Here is a 20,000-nt window from a genome sequence, read left to right as displayed (position 1 = left end):
TGAGAGCCGCGTATCCTAGCCACTAGACCACACGGGAGAGGTGAAGAGCGTTCGACAAAAGAGGTAAATATAAAGTATATAGTTAGGAAGAGAAGAAAGGGGAGTAGGGATAGGATGAGGAAAAGGAAGAGGAAGAGAAGAAGAAGGAGGAAGAGGAGAAAGAGAAGCGGGACGAGAAGGAGGATGAAGAAATAAAAGAGGAGTAGGGTTAGGAAGAGGAGAAGAAGGAGTGGGGTTAGGAAGAGGAGAAGGAGGAGAAGGAGGAGGAGGAGGAGTATGGGTAGGAGGAGAAGGAGGAGGAGGAGTAGGGGTGGGAGGAGGAGAAGGAAGGAGAAAAGGAGGAGGAATAGGAGAAGGAGAAGATGGAGGAGGAGAAGGAGGAAGAGGAGAAGAGGAAGGAGTAGAGTTAGGAGGAGGAGAAGAAGGAGGAGTAGGAGTAGGAGGAGGAAGAGAAGAGGGAAGAGGGGGAGAAGGAGTAGGGAAGGAGAAGAAGGAGGAGCAAGAGAAGAAGGAGTAGGGTTAGGAGGCGAAGAATGAGGAGTAGGAGTAGGAAGAGGAGAAGGAGGAGGAAGAGGTGAAGGAGGAGGAAGAGGAGAAGGGGGAGGAAGAGGAGAAGGGGAGGAAGAGGAGAAGGAGGAGGAGGAGGAGGAGAAGAATGAGGAGTAGGAGTAGGAAGAGGTGAAGGAGGAGGAAGAGGAGAAGGGGAGGAAGAGGAGAAGGGGAGGAAGAGGAGAAGGAGGAGGAGGAGGAGGAGAAGGAGAAGGAAGAGAAGGTGGAGTAGGATCAGGAGTAAGAGAAGAAGGCCGAGTAGGTGTAGGAGGAGGATGAGAAGGAGGAAGAAGAAGAGAAGGAGGAAAAAAGAAGGAGGAAGAAGAGGATAAGGAGAAGGTGGAGGAGGAAGAGAAGAAGGAGGAGTAGGGTTAGAAGGAGAAGGAGGAGGAGTAGGGGTAGGGGGAGGGGAAGTAGGAAGTAGGAGGAAGAGGAGAAGGAGGACAAAGAGAAGAAGGAGGAGGAGGAGATGGAGGAGGAAGAGAAGAAGGAGGAGTAGGGATATGAGGAGGAGGAAGAAGAAAAGAAGGAAAAGGAAGAGAAGAAGGAGGAGGAAGGGTAGGAGTAGGAGTAGGAGGAGGAGGAGGAGGAGGAGGAGGACAAGGAGTAGTAGGAGGAGTAGGAAGAGGAGGAGAAGGAGGAGGAGTGGGAGTAGGACAAAGAGTAGTAGGAGGAGTAGGAAGAGGAGGAGGAGGAGGAGGAAGAGGAGGAGTGGGAGTAGGAGTAGGACAAGTTGTAGGAGGAGTAGGAAGAGGAGGAGGAGAAGGATGAGGAGGAGTGGGAGTACAAGGAATAGGACAAGGAGCAGTAGGAGGAGTAGGAAGAGGAGGAGGAGAAGGAGGAGGAGGAGGAGGAGGAGTGGGAGTAGGAGTAGGAGTAGGACAAGGAGTAGTAGGAGGAGTAGGAACAGGAGGAGGAGAAGGAGGAGGAGGAGTGGGAGTAGGACAAGGAGTAGTAGGAGGAGTAGGAGGAGGAGGAGCAGGAGGAGGAGGAGGAGGAGGAGGAGGAGGAGGAGTGGGAGTAGGACAAGGAGTAGTAGGAGGAGTAGGAGGAGGAGGAGCAGGAGGAGGAGGAGGAGGAGGAGGAGGAGGAGGAGGAGGAGGTGGGGAGCTAGTTGATAAGCTTTACCTACATGTTCAGGGTCTATCGCTATTACAAAGAGGCGGGGGTCGGGGGGGGCGTCAGGGGGAGGGGAAGGGGGGAGGGGGAGGGGGTAGGGGAAGGGGGGAGGGGGAGGGCGCGTGACCAGAACATCACCACCAGGATGAGTCATTACATGCAAAGTACGAAATGTGCCAGTTCATCTCATGCACATAAAGGTGAGAATCTATGCTTTAGATCCCTCAAAAGCGACCTTATGCAATCAAAATATATTTTTTTCCTTGAGACAATGCAGGACGTGGCCGAGCTGAGGGACACACACACACACACACACACACACACACACACACACACACACACACACACACACACACACACACACACACACACACACACACACACACACACACACACACACACACACACACATAGACACACACACACACACACACACACACACACACTCACACACACACACACACACACACACACACACACCACACACACACACACACACACACACACACACCACACACACACACACACACACACACAAACACACACACACACACACGACATGGCTGATGGCGGATTGGTAAACTGGCCTCACAAGCCGGAGAACCGGGGTTCGATTCCCCGGCCGGGCGGAGATAAGTTGGGTTTGTCTCCTATCACGTGTAGCCCCTGTTCACCTAGCAGTGAGTAGGTACGGGATGTTAGTCAAAGAGTTGTGACCTTGCTGTCCCGGTGTGTGGTGTGTGAGTGGTCTCAGACCTACCCAGAGATCGGCAAATAATGAGATATGATATGAAGACGGGACCCCACGAGCATAGCTCCCCTTCCCGTAAAATACAACTAGGTAAATACAACTAGGTAAATACACACACACACGTGCGTGCGTGCGCGCAGACCACGTCCTTAATGCTGACAAAGAAAACGGAACAGACCATAAAGTGAAAATGAAAATTGTTTTTGGAGAGATACAGCTGCACTGAAAAAAAAACATATATTAGAAATATAAAGAGAAAAGTATATTTGCCGTAAAACTCATTTCCTTAATTTACATTTCGTGCAATCAAAGATTACGGAATATGTAAGTGAACTCTTTATCATATTGTCAGTCACAGGAACTACAAGAACGACATACATTTCTGCTCTGATTTCAAAATATTGATAAAGAACCAGGCACACATAGCCGATGCTGAATCAATTATATTGCATACTTATTTCACTGCCAGCCTGAAAAACCATACAGATACTTATATTTCGCCTTTCTGTTGTTTTTAGATAGAACATTACACTCGTATCTTAAGTACATCATTGTATTAAAAGTATTAAAGTGATATCATGCCCCCAGGGTAGTCATGATAAGAATTTCAGGGGAGCATAGCCTGCTTTTACAAATTATATAATTCTATATCATGTGAGGAACCTGGAAAAGAACCCATCACTATCCTGGCAGTAGATGATTGTCAACTGCGTAATAAACCAAAGGTTTCTCTTCATCAACACTTTTATCATTGTTGTTGTGGTTATTATTATTATTATTATTATTATTATTATTATTATTATTATTATTATTATTATTATTATTATTATTATTATTATTATTATTATTATTATTATTATTATTATAATTATTATTATTATTATTATTCATTATTATTATTTATTGATTTACTATTATTATTATTAATTATTATTATTATTATTATTATTATTATCATTTTTATTATTATTATTATTAATTATTATTATTATTTTTATTATTATTATTATTATTGATGTATTTTTATTATTTATTATTTACTATTATTAAACATTATTATTATTATTATTACTTATTATTACTATTATAATGATTATTATTATTATTATTGATTATTATTATTATTATTATTATTCATTATTTTTGATTTATTATGATTATTATTATTATTTATTATTTTTATTATTATTATTACTTTATTATTATTTTTATTGTTTTTTATTAATTATTATTTATTATTATTATTATTATTATTAGTATTATTATTATTATTATTATCATCTCTTATTATTATTATTATATTATTAATATTATTATTATTATTATTGTTATTATTACTAATTATTATTACTGATTATTTTTTACTATTATCATTATTATTATTATTATTATCTATTATTATTATTATTATTATCATGATTATTATTTTTATTTTTATTATTAGTATTATAATTATTATTTATATATTATTATTGATTTAGTATTATTATTATTATTAGTATTATTTTTTATTATTGTTCATTATTATTATTTTTATTATTATTATTATTATTATTATTATTATTCTTATATTATTATTATTATTTATTAGTATTTTATCATTATCGATTATTATTATTATTATTGATTATTATTGATTATTAGTTATTTTATATTATTATTACTATTATTATTATTTATTCATTTATTATTATTATCATTTTATTATCATTATTCATTGTTATTATTATTATTATTATTATTAGTTATTATTATTATTATTATTTATTATTATTAATATTATTATGTATTATTATTTTATTATTTATTAATCATCATCATCATCATCAATTATCAATTTTATTTTTATTATTATTATGATTATCAATTATTATTATTATTATTATTATTAATATTATTATTATCTATTATTATTTTTACTATTTTTATTATTATTATTATTATTATTTTATTGATTATTATTATCATTATTATCATTATTATTATTTTATTATTTTCATGATTATCATTATTATTATTATTATTATTATTATTATTTATTATTATTAGTATTATTATTATTATTATTATTATTATTATTGGTATTATTATTATTATTAATTATTATTATTTATTATTATTGTATTATGTATTATTTTTATCATTTATCATTATTATTATTATTAATATTATTTTATTATTTATTGGTGTGTGTTTATCTATTATTATTATTATTATTACTATTATTATTATTATATCTTTTTTGAGGTAATTAGAGTAAACAAGGGAGTGGTCAATAGCCCTCCCCACCACAAAAAAAAAATCATATATGTTTACCTATTTTTCACTTTGAGACAATTACTTTTGTCTAGGTTATGAATTTATCAAATAAAGAAGCTTATTATGATGAAATATGTGAATCTCACTCCAAACTTTCCCTCACTCTCGCTCTCATTCACTCTCACACATACACCCACACCCACACACCCACACACACGCACACACACACACACACCCGCACACACACACGCACACACACACACGCACACACATGCACACGCACACACGCACGCACAGCACACACACACACAATGCGAACACACACAAGTACATACACGCACAAACACACACACGAACACACACACACACAAACACACACACACACACACACACACACACACACACACACACACACACACACAACACACACACACACACACCCACACACACACAAAATACACACACACCCACACATATTCACACACACACACACACATTACACATACGCACACACCCACATATACGACGCACGCACACACACAGGCGTACACAACCACGTGGCGCGCACACATCAGTGGCGCGCGCACACACACACTAACACACACACACACCACACTTCACACACACACACAACTCACACACACTCACAATCACACACACCACAACAAACTCTCTCTCTCTTCTCGTTTCTCTCTCTTTTCTCTCTCTCTCTCTCAGATGGCGCGGTTTGGTAGAGTACCCGACTCTCATTACGGCGGTCCAGGTTCGATATCCTGCCCAGGGCGATAATTTAATTTCAGTATTGCTGCCAGGGCCTGCGGAGTCGGGAAAGTCGGGAGTCGGAGTCGGAGTCGGACGTGAGTTGGAGGTTTTAGCTGGAGTCGGAGTCGGAGTCGGAGTCGAATTTATAAGAGTACATAGGATGTCGGAGTCGGAGTCGGAGTCGGAATTTTTTTATCCGACTCCGACTCCTTAAGTCCAATAGAATTATCTTTTTTTACATGGTTTCCCTGGTTTGGTTGTATACCAGTTGCACCAATTTAGCAGTTTTTGGGTATGGATTTTGGCTTTTATTTTTGGAGGCTATAGTTGAGTGTGGTTGGCAGTGTATATACACTAAGTTGGTCTCTCCAGATGGAAACAAAAAAATCAATCCATCAATAATAAAAAATTAATAAAAAAAATACACAATACTGACAAGCTATCGTTGTCAGTCTGGGTAAAAGTGTTGTTGTGGGTCATGTATTTGTAGTTGTTTCCTCGTGATGGAGAGTGAAACTATATATATACTGTTTATATATTTATGTATATGTAGATATAGTATACATACATATTATATATACATATTTTTATGTTATATATATGTATATATATATATATATTTATGTGGTATATATATGTAATATATATATAGATGTATATATATGTGTATTATATATTTACGGTATATATGTGTGTCTTTCATATAATTTATATATATCTTATAATATATATAGTTATATATATATATATATATATAATATATATATATTTTATTTTGTACTATAATGCAATGCTTGTTTACTTCAATCATAAATAAACAATTCAATTCGTGCTGCCACCATGTGAAACGTGCATTATGTGCATACTTGAGTACTAAACTAATGTAAACAAAAATACAGCTGTTAGATTCTGCCTGATGCAGTGTCTCCCAGTGGAATTTTCTTTTCCTTCATTTTTCGGTTGTTTTATCACATTTTTCCTTTAATAGTGAATATTGCTAGATTATGGATAAAGGCTACTTCAGAATATGAAATTCATACATTTATCTAAAGAAATTTAGTGGGTTTGAAATATACGAAAATTGAAACAGGCTAATGATCATGGTCACATAGTGAATACCATTTGGGCCTACAAAGTGACAAGCATTGAAAATGTAGAAAATATCAGAGTAATAAAAAGGGGGAAATCACGATACCATTTTTAATTCTTAATTCATAAAAATGATTATGGTTATATAAGGACCAATTGCCTAATTAGGACCTAAATGTTCCCAGCTATTTTATACTTGTAAATCCCATAACCATAATTCTATCTATCTTATCGTTTATACAAAGGCTTTCTTCCCCTTATCAGGGAGGTAGCCAAGTCAAATAGGCATAAAACCCAATTCCCTCCCATATCCCTTCCTCCCCCACAACCCCTCACATTCTTAGCTCCCTCGTGGATCGACGGGTCATCCCTGCATCCACGCCCTCCACACCTGGGTCCTAGAAGCAATCCAGGACACAGAACATCACTACCAGCAATGGCCGCTTCACTTAATTGGCGACCCCTCTCTGCTCCGTCCCCTCACATAGGAAAACGGAGGGACGGGGAGGATAGTCCCTAGGGCTGCTTAGTTCAAATGGTGTCTTTCACACTTTCCCACTCCCCAAAACCCCCCAATCCTCCCATCCCATTCCCTTTCTTTTCATCACTAGTATCATCTATACACTGCCTTCCCCACTCATCTTTATCTTCTGACACCTCCCTTCCCTGCTCCAACAGGCATTCCCCTCTTGCTCAACGCCCCTGTCCTCATCCATCCATCTAATCCTACGGATCGTCCTCTCAATTCACTCCCTCCTTCTCTTGCCTTGCATACCCCTTCTCACCAGTCTTCATTCAGCCATTCTTTCCATGCTGTCCAAACCATTCTAAATAGTCTTTGCATCAGCATTCTCAGCCAACTCCCTTTTTCCACCCCTAGCTCTCCTTCTCATCTTCCTCGTTTTCTCACTCTATCCAGGCCTTGTAACCCTTCATCCATACCTTCTCAGACATTATTTTCTCAAACACATTTAAACTTTTCCTCTCTGCTCTCTTCAAATTTCCATGGCTCTCTGGCCCCACACAGCACTGTCGGCACAATCACCCCTTCATACAATTCTCCTCTTTGCATTTAATTCCCAAATGGTCTAGTTCTCATTACTTTTTTGTTAAATCCCCCAAGGCAATCTGTTTGCTTTCTCTCAATCTACTGCTATACCTCTACCTCTACGTCTTTTTGCAAAGCCACATATGAACCCCAAAGTCCTTAAAATTATCCTACTTCCTCCAGCCTCTCCCCTTTAAGACTTACTTCCAACGCTCCACCATCCTCTCCTCGTTGTACACCTCATCTACTTTTACTTTTACTCTCATTCTCCTTTCAACTTTTCTCCTATCCACAACCCCCTCCCATAATACTCAAGTCACTGAACGCTCCTAAGGCTCCGCTGACCTTGCCACAAGTGCAGTGTCATCGGCAATACAACAAACTGACTTACTCATACTTTTCTCACATTTTTCGCTACAAACCAACTCCAGATCCCCTGCCCACTTCATCTTGCCAATTTACCTCCCGTACACAACCCATATCCATGATTACCCACTTTGATCAGCCATTGGCGACGATGACACATCCCTGGACGTAGTACCATCGCTTTACCTCAAAACCATTTCATCTCTCTCCATTTTCTGATTCCTAACACAAGGCTCTCTACTTCATAAAAACTCTTGACTGCTTCTTAACAGCTTTCCCCCAATACCTGTCTACCCTATCATAAGTCTTGTACACATCCATAATGCCCCCAAAAGGACATCCGTACCCAATTTCCTAAAGGCTTTCATCACAAAATCTGTCTTATTCACAAAAATCTGCATCCACAACAGCCCCTTACCTCTTCCTAAAACCCACACTGCTCCTCTCATTACTTCCACTGGTTCCCTCTCCTAATTCTCTCAGTTATTAAACCCTCCCATACGCCTTCCCTACTACACTCAACAAACCGATCCCTCTGTAACTACTACATTTCACACTTGTTCCCACTTTTTCCTTTGAAAAGCGGAACTATACAAGCAATCCTCCAGGTCCTCTGGTTACTTCTACCTTCCCTTAGGACTTACATTAAATTAACCTCACTAAACAGTCTACTATTACTTTTTACCTCCCTTCTTCAGACACTCACGCATGACACCCATCCTAAACCAGGTGGCCTGACTGCTTCTATCATTTTAATCGCTACTTCCACCTCATCTTTTCTTATTTATTTAATCAGGGATGAATTCATTATTTTTCTTTTAAAACTGCATTTTGAAATTAAAGATAATCTTTGCCTCATTCCAATCCCATATTGATGTTGACAAGGAAGGCCATCATATGGATTGGAATGAGGCAAAAGTTTATCTTTAATTCTAAAATTGCAGTTTTTATAGAAAAAAATAATTAGAATCATTCCTGATTAATTAAATTGTCCAAATTTTAATATATCATCATGGATACAGTGGTCACCTGACTGCTTTCCCACCGGGGCAGTCAACAAATTGGTTACCAGCGTTGGTGAAGGCGGGTTTGACCTGCCCCGCCAAGAGTACTAGGAACGCTACCTGGACGTCCTACCCTTGTCCCTTAATTTTTATTGTATATAAGACATGCCTTTTGTTTTCTCTACCCTTTCAGTATTACCACATGAAGAGGATCACAAGTCCGTGATCGAAATTATATGGAATTCATTTATTTCATTTCTTCTTATCCAACAAACCCCCAGTGGGGTTTTTTGATTGAAAAATCTACTATTCCTTGTTGTGATTGCAGTGGCTAGGTAAACGTTTTATTATAACATTAGGATTCTTATGAAGTTGAATAATTTCTTCTTGTTCCTTTGAACTCGTCATGTGCATTAGATTAGCTAATTTGATTTTATATTTTATCCATTAAAATAATAAGACATAACATTTATTTGGGCAATGGTTTTTGATAAAGTACGAGTAGATTAGTTACCCCTTTAAACTTCGTCATTTCCTGACAAGGATAAATGCAGTCTTCAAAGAAAACGAAAGGCTAACGAACGATACCAGTAAATAAAAAATTAAGAAAAATATTCCCAACGGTCTATTTTTCATATATAATACCACAAGGATATCAGAAGTGGTGAGTTCATATTCTCTTGTAAACGACTTAGCTTCATCAACTAGGTACTAAAAGAAGAGGACCACGAAATGTAATTTAGTCATGCCCAAATTCTCTAATGAAAATTGTTTCTATAGATATCTAGTAGTTAATATTATATAATAAGCGTTAATACTAATGTTTCTAGGAATATGATAAAGTGATTATAACAGATCTTTATAAAATAGGGTAATACTAAAAGAGTGATAGAAAATTCAGTTTGTCTAAATGAATTTGTGGAGAGTATGACTTACGACAGATTTCCCATCCCTTTTATAACGTGTCTGAGAAGTATGATAAAGCTTACATGGCTGGATAGAATAAGAAACGAAGTGAGGAAGAGGACGGCCTAAACGGGGTGGAAAGGGGGTTGGAAGATAGGTTTGCTGAAAGAGTATTGGGGTGGTTTAGAAACACGGTAGTTTCGTTTGCATTGGTTTCGAGGAGCCATAATGTTTTTCTCTCAGAGAAGTCAAGTAATCCCTTTTCCAAATTCTTTAAAGAAAATTGATAATTGATGATAGACAGATGTGTCTTGCAATTAATTCTGTATGTCCCAAGAAATCAGGGTCAGATGGATCCGACGTTACCAGTGGTGGATAGGGATTTGGTTCCTTCATACAAAAGGTGATTTAGGAGTTAAGAATTCTACGGGTCCTTCTTCGTTGAGGTAGGCTACTGGGTGATTATTCAATCCATTTGTACTTCCCGCAGAATTGTTTCCAACTCCTCCCGACTCGCTCTTTTCTTATATAAAACCTTTCTCAGGCATGACGGTTAAACTGATCATGCGTTCATAAAAGCCTCTCATCCACGGTGCTCGGGGAGCTTTGAATTTCCATGTTATGTTATTTCCTGTCATATATTCGCAGACGTTCGTATGGTCGAACATCTCCTTGAAGAACTTGGCTTCAGCCACAAAATTGGACCCATTGTCCGAAATTACTGTTCTCGGGAATGAATATACGTAGCAAAATCCCCCGAAAGAGGTTCAGTAATATCAGAGTCGACATATCTAGTTACTGTTCATGTGAATAAACTTATGTAATATTTTTTTTGGGGGGGTTCTATCCTCCGTCCTTGTGAGTGTGATAGGTCCTGAATAATCTATTCCTACAGTATATGAAGGAAAGGACGCTCAATTGTCACACGCTCAACAGACAATGGAGGTGAACCTGGATATTCAAACTTCCTACCCTCAACCCTCTTACAAGTCACACAACGACCCAGTATGATCATAATGATTTGACGGCACTTTGGTATTCAATAATACATTCTAACATGTAACATTGTTTCTTGAATGCCTCCATGCAAGAACCTTTTATGTGCATGGGTGATAAACAAATATGCTAAGTGACTTTTAGTTGGGATAAGGATAGGGATCTTGGTATCATGATCAGTAGAAACATAATTCAAACGGCCTCTGGAGCGGATAAGACCAGAAAACTCCTCTTTGTACATACCTAAGTAATTGATCAACTGCCTGTTATTCTTACCGAGAGTATCACTCCCATTCATCAGAAAATTGTAAATACTAGGATAATGACTCTTCTTAGCTACCTGCATCCAACACACACTAGACGTTGGTAATGAAATATTGGGATCACACATTCTTATAAATCTAAATATAATTGATTACCCTAAGCATCTTGTTAAGAGATGAGTACTTAGTATAATCAAATAAGGGTGTAACAACCTTCGGTAATTCTTTGTTTCTCTCTGTGATTATTTCTCATGCCAACACATTTGGTTTCTGTGCAGGCCAATGCTCTATGAAGTCATTCCGGGTCATTCCGGGTCATTCCGGGCTCCAGTCCATATCTTGGCTTTCTTAAATTGCCTGATGCTAATTCCTCGGGTAACTAAATCCGCTGGGGTTTTCCTTGGAGAGTACATGCCGATATCCGAAGGATGACCCTAGACTGCGGATGTCCGCCATTCTGTTTTGCATATATGGGATGCTGCTTTTGTCATTCCTGATCCATCGCAGGGCTGCTTCCGAATCGGACCGGATAATCACCTCTTTAATACGTTCTCTGAAGATATTCTATAGGTTGTAGGCAAGTTGTGTACCTAGTTGCAGAGCTGTCAATTCTAGTTGCGGTAAAGTAATTGTGGTTTTGTTTTTCAATGGAGCAACCCTGGCCATTGGGGTCAAAATAACCGGTTGGTTTTCATCAATAAGATAAATGATTGTACCGTAGCTAAGGTGCTAGCATCAACAAATACATGTAGTATCACTTTATCAGGATATGCGTGGGAACTTGAAAGAGGGTGGTTCCTTAATTCCCTTGGCCAATTCATTCCACCTTTCCAGGTATGAAGTAGATAAATGTGAATCCCATCCCACCTTTTCTGTCCATGTTTCTTTTTAAAGTAGTTTTCCTTTAATAAGAATGGAGGAATAAAGTCCTTAGGGATCAATATAAGTGGATACCAATGAAAGAAGTTAGCGCTTGGTTGCATATGACAATGACGCAAACCTACATTCCTTTAAGGATAATGTGTCATTGATGATGTCCCATTCTAGGCTTAATACTGTGACATTTCTGAGTTACTATTCTATTATGCCAGAGACATGCCAGTAATAGTTAGCTCTTTGTTAGCTGCTTCATATATCTTTACTATTTCCGTCTCACTATTCGTTGTCCCCATCAAACTGTCTACATAGAAGGAAGGGGACAATAATTCTGCAAATGGTGATTTGGAAAGTTTGAAGTGATGTTTCAAAGTCATCTGTAACAGAAAAGGGGCTCCAAATAATACAGATGCTATCATCCTGAGGATTTGCTGGCCATAAAAACCTTGTGAAATCTCTATGATGAGGTTACAGACCTATGCGTAGAAAGGCCTTTTCAACATCTGTTACAAATGCAAACTGGTTGATCCTGAACTTAATTAGGATATCACCTAATTTTTCTGTAAGTGAGGGACCAGTTAACAAACAATCGTTCAATGAGGCATTTGTCCTGAACTTTTGGCACTAATTGTACACAAACCGCTAAGGAGTGGTTGCAGACTGTTTGCATGCCGCATGATGAGGTAGATAGTGAGTATTAGCGCTCACTATTGGATCAACAACTTCTTCAGTAACTCCGGCCTTTAATTAATTGTTCAATGATAATGTTGTGATAACATTGTAGTAACTACGGCTGATTTTTAAATCTTTTCTTTTGATGATGCGTTTGCCCTAAGGCAAGTCCATAGTTATGGGGGAGGAATGAATGGTTCGTCTTAAAGGGAAGTTCCACCCAATACTTTCCTTCCTCATGTCGTACAGTTCCTTCATAATGTTTGAATGCCTTTATATCCTTTGGAGATTCTGGTTCGGGTTAATACCCATGATATCTAAATCCTACAATTCATGTATAGGATCACAATCAGTCACCACTGCATCGCATATAGTGCGTGGTTCAATTAGTAATGATAGTTTACTCACCCATGGGGTCAACATATTGACCAAACAGGATGTAGGAGTCTCATCGCTGTGATCAGGTATGATACCATAGATCAAGTGCCCACCTGGGATCTGCATAAGATCCACTTTGTTTGCAGTAGTTGTTCCATACAAGAAACGTCCGATGAAGTCTGCTCCTATCAACAATTGAATATTATCTATTACATCGGAGTGTATATCCTTATTTGCCAATCGAATGCCTAATTGCTCTAATTTATTGGCAGTTGTCAGTAATCCCGGAGTGGTTATCTGTTTGGGCATCTCCTCCACTACAGCCATCGTAACTTTCTTCCTACGTCTGCCTAAGACAATGTCGAGTTTCACTATTCCATAACTCTTTTGTCTTCTTTGCCTATCGAAACAATCTAAAGTCATGTTCATGTTCGTTACAGATTAAAGCTCTAATTTACTAGCCAAATATCTAATGGGTGATACACCAGAACCAATACTCAAGACGGAGAAGTCATCAAGTGGTAAATAAAAAGATTGATAATGAAAAATATATGTTGGTAACTTGACATTCCTTTAGAAGGTAGTCAACCATGCCTGGTCCTATGTCGTCGAGTTCCTTACATAATACTTTATATAATGTTTTCGTATATATAAACAAAAATTATAGGCCACTCTATCTAAATGGAAAAAGTAAAGTTGTAGAATTTGTTATGCATGTTTTCATATACTACGCATTCTAGAATACATATTTCATACAGCTTGATATGCTTAATTGCTGTATTTCAAAATCAATCCTAATTCTACAGCTATCAATTCACTAAATTAACTGAGGCCGTAACCATAGATGCCTATATTGATTTGTAATAATTGCTTATTTACTCTAAAAAATGCCTCTGTCGGGATTTATTCCCGGTAGAATTCGCCTTACACATAGTCCACATGAAAAATCTGAAGTTATGGAGAGTGTTTAGTTAGAATATTCACCAACATACTAGTATATCAAAAGTAGTGCATTATTAATTTCTTATAATCATGCTTAATAGACATATCAGAGTATATTATTTTGCAAACTTCATAAAAACTTTGGGATTATTTATCTTTTATCTATTTATTTTGCTTATATTCTATTTACTTCTATATTCATATTTGTTCATTTGTTTTTGCTCTGGGGCAAGTATACATTTAATGACTTTGTGGTGAACTCTTCTATCTCACTTTGAGAAACCAGTGAAGTAGAATGTAGTTATCTTTCAGAAATAAAGAGGCAAGTCTATTTCTGTTAAAGTACTTCAAACTCGGGTAACGAAAAAGAGACAAATTCACTGGCAGATATTTATTGAAGAAAATTTAGGAAGCGGTTGGTCCAAAAACATGAAGGGACAATAATGACATAAAAAATAGTTTGAAGAGAGAAGAGAAATGATGCCATTTGGTGTCGATCTCTTGGTAGTCTTGAAGATCTACAGGTTCTTGTCGAAGATGTATTCTCCGAGATCGGTGGGTCCAGCCCTCTTGAGATGCGTGATGGTGTCTGCGAGTTTCTTGACAGATTCCACTTTTTCAACAACGAAGTTGTCGTCCAGGAACTTTCTCAGGTGAGGGTCGTTCTTACACCCAGCATCATGAAGTACCTCCAGATTAGTCTGGAAAACGAAATTTAAGTTTCACTGATGAACAAATGTAACGGTATTCCAATTTACAGGCATATTCAAACTGGTGAAAGCTGACAACAGTAAAGGCCTGTCTACACGAGCGGGCCTGATCGGCGGGTTTGCCCGTTAACGGGCAAATTCTCGCGGGCCTGCCCGTGAATGTTGTCCACACGACCGAAGTGATGAACAGCTGGGCCTGCCCGACGATGTTGCCAGTAGCGGGTGGAGTGCTGTACGAGAACCATGGTGCCTAGCATTGTCAAGAAAAATATTTTGTGCTCTATGATAATAGCTGTGTGTCTCAAGAAGAAAAAGAAGAAAAGGATATGGTGTAAAGATTGGTTAAAGAAAAGAAGTATGTTTGGAAGCACTGCAACAATACTTCATGAACTACAAAGTAGTGAGGAACACGACTTCAGAAATTACCTGAGGATGAATGTAAGCACTTTTTACATCTTATTATCAAAGGTGGAGCCGTACATAGTGAAGAAAGACACAGTTATGAGAAACAGCATTACAGCAGAAGCTCGTCTGGAAGCAACTCTGCGATATTATCTTGCGTCTGGCAGGGTAGAAACTCCAGCTACCGGGCACCAGCTCAGTGATTTCGCTCGGCGGCCTTTCGGGCAATTTGATCGTTTGCCCGTCAAATATGCCCGTTAACGGGCAAGCCCGCCGATCAGGCCCGCTCGTGTAGACAGGCCTTTAGAGACAATGACTGGAGTTCTAGTCACAGTCACTGCTCCTAGTTGTCGACCTAGCTCACCTGGTGGACTTGTTTTTCCAGTTTGAGTATGGCTTCCAGGGCATCGAGAGCCGTTCCCCATTCTTGCTGACTGGGAGCCTCAACAGACTTAAGGACAACTCTTCCTCCACGCTTGTTCTGGTACTGGAACAGACATTCATATGTGCCAGCCATTGTGTAAGGTGATCAATAAGTATTGCAATCAAGTTTGACTGAAACACTGACTTAGACGACTTGATGCAACTTGCAGTTTTATAGGTAACAATATGTAAGATCGTACTGGGGAGTTTTGGGCTTTTCTTTTAAAGAGTTAGTCAACAAAGCTCGAACTCACCTCCATGAGCTTCTGGGCGTGGCCGTGTTCCTTATCGGACAGTTTCTTGCAGAAGGAGGCCAAACCAGGAAGAGCCACGTCATCACGGTTGAAATAGTAACCCTGCAACAAAAGAGTGGCTTCACTACATGTATACAGTGGCAGGAGAGATAAAGAGGTCTGTGTAGATGTGGAATATACCTTGTCAATACAACAGATATAAGAAAATTAGGAGAACAAAATTTGTTAACAGCATAAAAGAATCTTTGTCAATTTATTTCAGAGTCAATATTTTCTTGTTCAGAAATTCTTTGCACATATTCTTGTTCCAGATCACACAATTAGATCAAATAGATTATTAAAGCGCATGGACGCTTTCCTTTTCCGAACATTTTCTCTCAGTTAAATCAGAGGGACATTTCAACACAGATTCGTACATTTGGACAATAGTCTAAGGACTCCTAAGATTCTGTTTTAGAATTTTGAAAAATATTAATAATGAACTCCTTATGTAAAGGGTAAAGGAGAACAAGCAAGATCATCTTATCATGAAGGCGCTAAGAGTACAAGTATTGGACAACGCGTCTCAAGACTCCTTCCTCAATATCCCATGTAGTCAGGTCAGGTCTAGGTAGTATAGCAATCTCTATACATATGATTACAATTCCTACATTACTACGAGGAACAACCCTTTCCTGCACTCCTTGGGGTTGCTTATACCTCAGGTTTAAGAAACACTGCTCTAAAATTTCTGCCAGAGTACTCGGGTACACAAGACCTTTATACAACCAATACAAGAGACTTATGACACAAGAGTTTTATACATTCTCCTCACCACCCACACATCATTAGCCTTACCATGGACAAGTAGACATAGCTGATGTGAAGCTCCATGTTGATCTGCTTGTTGATGGAGGCCTCGCAGTCCTCGTGGTAGTTCATGCGCACCTGGGTGGCCATGGTGAGGTGGGAAGAAGGGTTGCAACAACGCGAAGGTGAAACTGAAAATGAAGCTGGATTGCTCGTCCACTCACTGGTGACCCGGAGCGAATTGTTTGGCTGCCGAGGTCTGGTTAATACCCATATATACTGCCCCAACTCTTCTCCCTTTATTTATCTTATCAACCTAGATAAAGGGAACGGTCCCCTTGTGACCCCTATGCACACATAAAGCGAAAAATATTTGGTAAGAGAATTATCTAGCAACTCCCATAACAGCTGATTAAAGAATGGTTATTATGTAAGACACGCCCATTACAACGAAGCACGTGTTATAGTAATCTGTAAACCACCCATGTCAAGCCTCATATACACGCCCCAAGCTTCACGCCCCAAGCCTCACGCTCCAAGCCTCACACGCGCGCGCGCACACACACACACACACACACACACACACACACACACACACACACACACACACACACACACACACACACACACACACACACACACACACACACACACACACACACACACACACACAACACACACACACACACACACACACACACACACACCCACACACCCCCACACACACACACACAACCACACACACACACACACACACACACACACACACACACACACACACACACACACACACACACACACACACACACACACACACACACACACACACACACACACACACACACACACACACACACACACACACACACACACACACACACACACACAGTGGTTAGAGTTCTCTCCTGCCACTACGGCCGTCCGGGTTCGAATCCCGCCCAGGGCTGAAATAATTTCATAATTGCTGCACTGCAGGTTGTTACTCCAACTCTCGTGGGCGGGGAGTTGGGGTGTGTGTGCGTGTAAGGTCACAGTACTACTCATAGATCGGTCATACGACCTCTGAGCTCTCATCCGGGAGGTAAATAACTGTCGGTCACGAGTCCATCACGTGATCCAAGACCATGGTGAATCACACACACTCATTCCCCCCCCACACACACACATTCACACATACACACACACGCACAATACAGAAATACCTAAACAAGGTTTGGAAATGGAGTCAGAAGTGGGAAGCATTAAGAAATGTAGCATAATAGAGTTTGGAAAAAGGAAAAAAAAATATATATACCAGGAGAATATACAATTGGAACTAAGGAAGTGAAGAAAGTGGGGTCTGAAAAAGACCTGGGAGTAATTATCCCAAACGATTTGTCCTCTGACAAACAAATAAACAAATTTGTCGGAGAATTCTATAACCTGTTAAGAGTGGCGTTTACCTATTTAGACGAGGAAATTATTAGAAAATATTAGTCACACTAATAAGGCCTAGACTGGAATATGCTGCGACAGTATGGTTACTCAGTACCAAAAAGAATATAAAGAAAATTGAAAAAATCCAGAGAGCAACCACGAAAATGGCCCCAGCACTTTTAAACTTGTCATATGAAGAGAGACTGACTGAACTGAAGTTACCGACTTTGGAACAAAGAGGAGAGAGAGGCGACCTACTGACCATCTATTGAATCATGAAAGGCACGGAAATACTTGATAGAGAGGACTTACTAAATTGGGACAAGAGAAACCCAAGAGGACACGGAAAAAAAAAAGCAGAAGGGATAGTTATAGAAGAGAGAAAAAAAAATCCCCATAGAGTGGTGGACACTTGGAACAAACTGGACGAAACAATAGTGTGTGCAAAAACCATACACAAATTCAAGAGCAAACTAGACACTGCGATATACAAAGGCGGAACACCACGAGCGTAGCTCCCCTTCCCGTAAGATGCAACTAGGTAAATGCAACTAGGTAAACACACACACACACACACACACACGCACGCACACACACATAAACGCACACACACTGTTACCTCCATTGTTAACACTGTTTACTGATACCTTCTGTAGTTGTTTATTTCGTTTTTCACTTCTACTTTCTTTTCCTCACTGTCTTTATGTAGGTTAGTCACTCATCTCAATGAAGTTCTATTACTCTGTTTAAGGAAGAGGAATTAAACTGAACTTAAATTTTCTGTCGTTTCTTCCCGAAATATTACACTTGGCTTGTCAATTTACACCAAGGGGCTCCCAACTGGAATCTTCAGTTTAATCACTAGGTCAATTCGCATTGATGTCATGATTTCCAATGCTCTTTACTCTTACATCTAAGTACCTCCCCTAAGTGCGTGACTTTATTCCCATGAACCAATTGAATTTTTCCTCTTCCACCATTTCTCAAGTCAGAAAGACTGTTACAAACGTCTTAAGCAATACTGCTTACTTAAGCATTCTCGAAATCAGTTCATCACTGGCTTAGTTTACATACTGTTACATCAGCACAATACAGCAATGAAATCGGGTCCCCAGCGGGTGTTTGTAAATTTTAGACGAGGAGCGAGATTATGCAACTCCGCCTACGGCTGTTTACCAAACATCCTATTCATAAAAATGAAATTCTCGCCACCTACCCCTCTATCTACCTTACTTGTCTACCTTTATCTACCAGCCTCTTACACACACATACACACGCGCACACACACGCGCGCGCACATACACACACGCCTGCACACACAAACACGCGCTCACATGCACGCACGCACACACACGCGCGTGCACACATACACGCGCGCACACATACACGAGCGCACACACACGCGTGCGCACATACATGCACCTGCACATACGCACACACACACGCGCGCACAACCCCCTTCAAGTCTCATAGACAACCACCTCAAGTATCATACACACCCAAACACACACCTCAATGATCACACACACTCACCAACCCACCTAACTCAAGCCTTACACACCCACTTTTCCACCCACCTCAAGCCTCTTACACACCCAGTCACCCACTCACACAACCACCCTCCCAACTCAATTCTCATACACACCCAACTACCCACCCACCCAGCTCAAGCCATATATACACCCATCTACCTACCCACCCACATCAAACCTCATGCACGCCCACCTACTTACTCAACTCTAGTCTCATACACAACCATCCACCCACACACCTCAAACTTCATGCACATTCATCCACCTACACACCCACTTCAATCCTCATGGACACCCACCCAGGTCAAGCCTCATGCACATCCATCCACACAAGTCAAGAATCATACATACCCACCCACCCACCCACCTCAAGCCTCATACACACACCTCAATCCTCATAATCCTCAACACTCATACACATCCATCCACCCACCTGAATGTTAATACACACCCACCCACCCACCTCAATCCTCATACACACCCACCCATCCACC

The 20,000-nt window shown here is 39.6% G+C and overlaps 1 protein-coding gene and 1 non-coding gene across 5 annotated transcripts in view; both read right to left on the bottom strand.

Moving 5' to 3' along the window:
• Positions 1–37, bottom strand: part of TRNAE-CUC (transfer RNA glutamic acid (anticodon CUC)) — a 72-nt gene extending 35 nt beyond the window's left edge. The window contains exon 1 of the tRNA in view: positions 1–37. This exon is cut by the window's left edge and continues 35 nt beyond it. This is a non-coding gene — a tRNA (tRNA-Glu).
• Positions 38–14,356: 14,319 nt separating this feature from the next.
• Positions 14,357–20,000, bottom strand: part of LOC143021699 (ferritin-like) — a 5,970-nt gene continuing 326 nt past the window's right edge. For 2 of the 4 annotated variants that reach the window (XM_076179333.1, XM_076179334.1), the window contains exons 2-5: positions 16,607–16,749; positions 15,770–15,871; positions 15,457–15,579; positions 14,357–14,681 (exon numbers count right to left, since the gene is read on the bottom strand). In XM_076179333.1, coding sequence (XP_076035448.1) covers positions 14,499–14,681; positions 15,457–15,579; positions 15,770–15,871; positions 16,607–16,708 — 510 coding nt within the window. In that variant the 5' untranslated portion in view covers positions 16,709–16,749 and the 3' untranslated portion in view covers positions 14,357–14,498. Of the gene's footprint in view, positions 14,682–15,456; positions 15,580–15,769; positions 15,872–16,606; positions 16,782–20,000 lie in introns of all 4 variants that reach the window. The other 2 variants (XM_076179331.1, XM_076179332.1) reach the window with 1 other exon arrangement.

Source organism: Oratosquilla oratoria, chromosome 42 (assembly GCF_046742065.1).
Source record: "Oratosquilla oratoria isolate Oo_2021 chromosome 42, ASM4674206v1, whole genome shotgun sequence".
Classification (NCBI taxonomy): domain Eukaryota; kingdom Metazoa; phylum Arthropoda; class Malacostraca; order Stomatopoda; family Squillidae; genus Oratosquilla; species Oratosquilla oratoria.
Note: the sequence above shows the minus strand (reverse complement) of the source record. Positions and strands in the feature narration are given on the sequence as shown.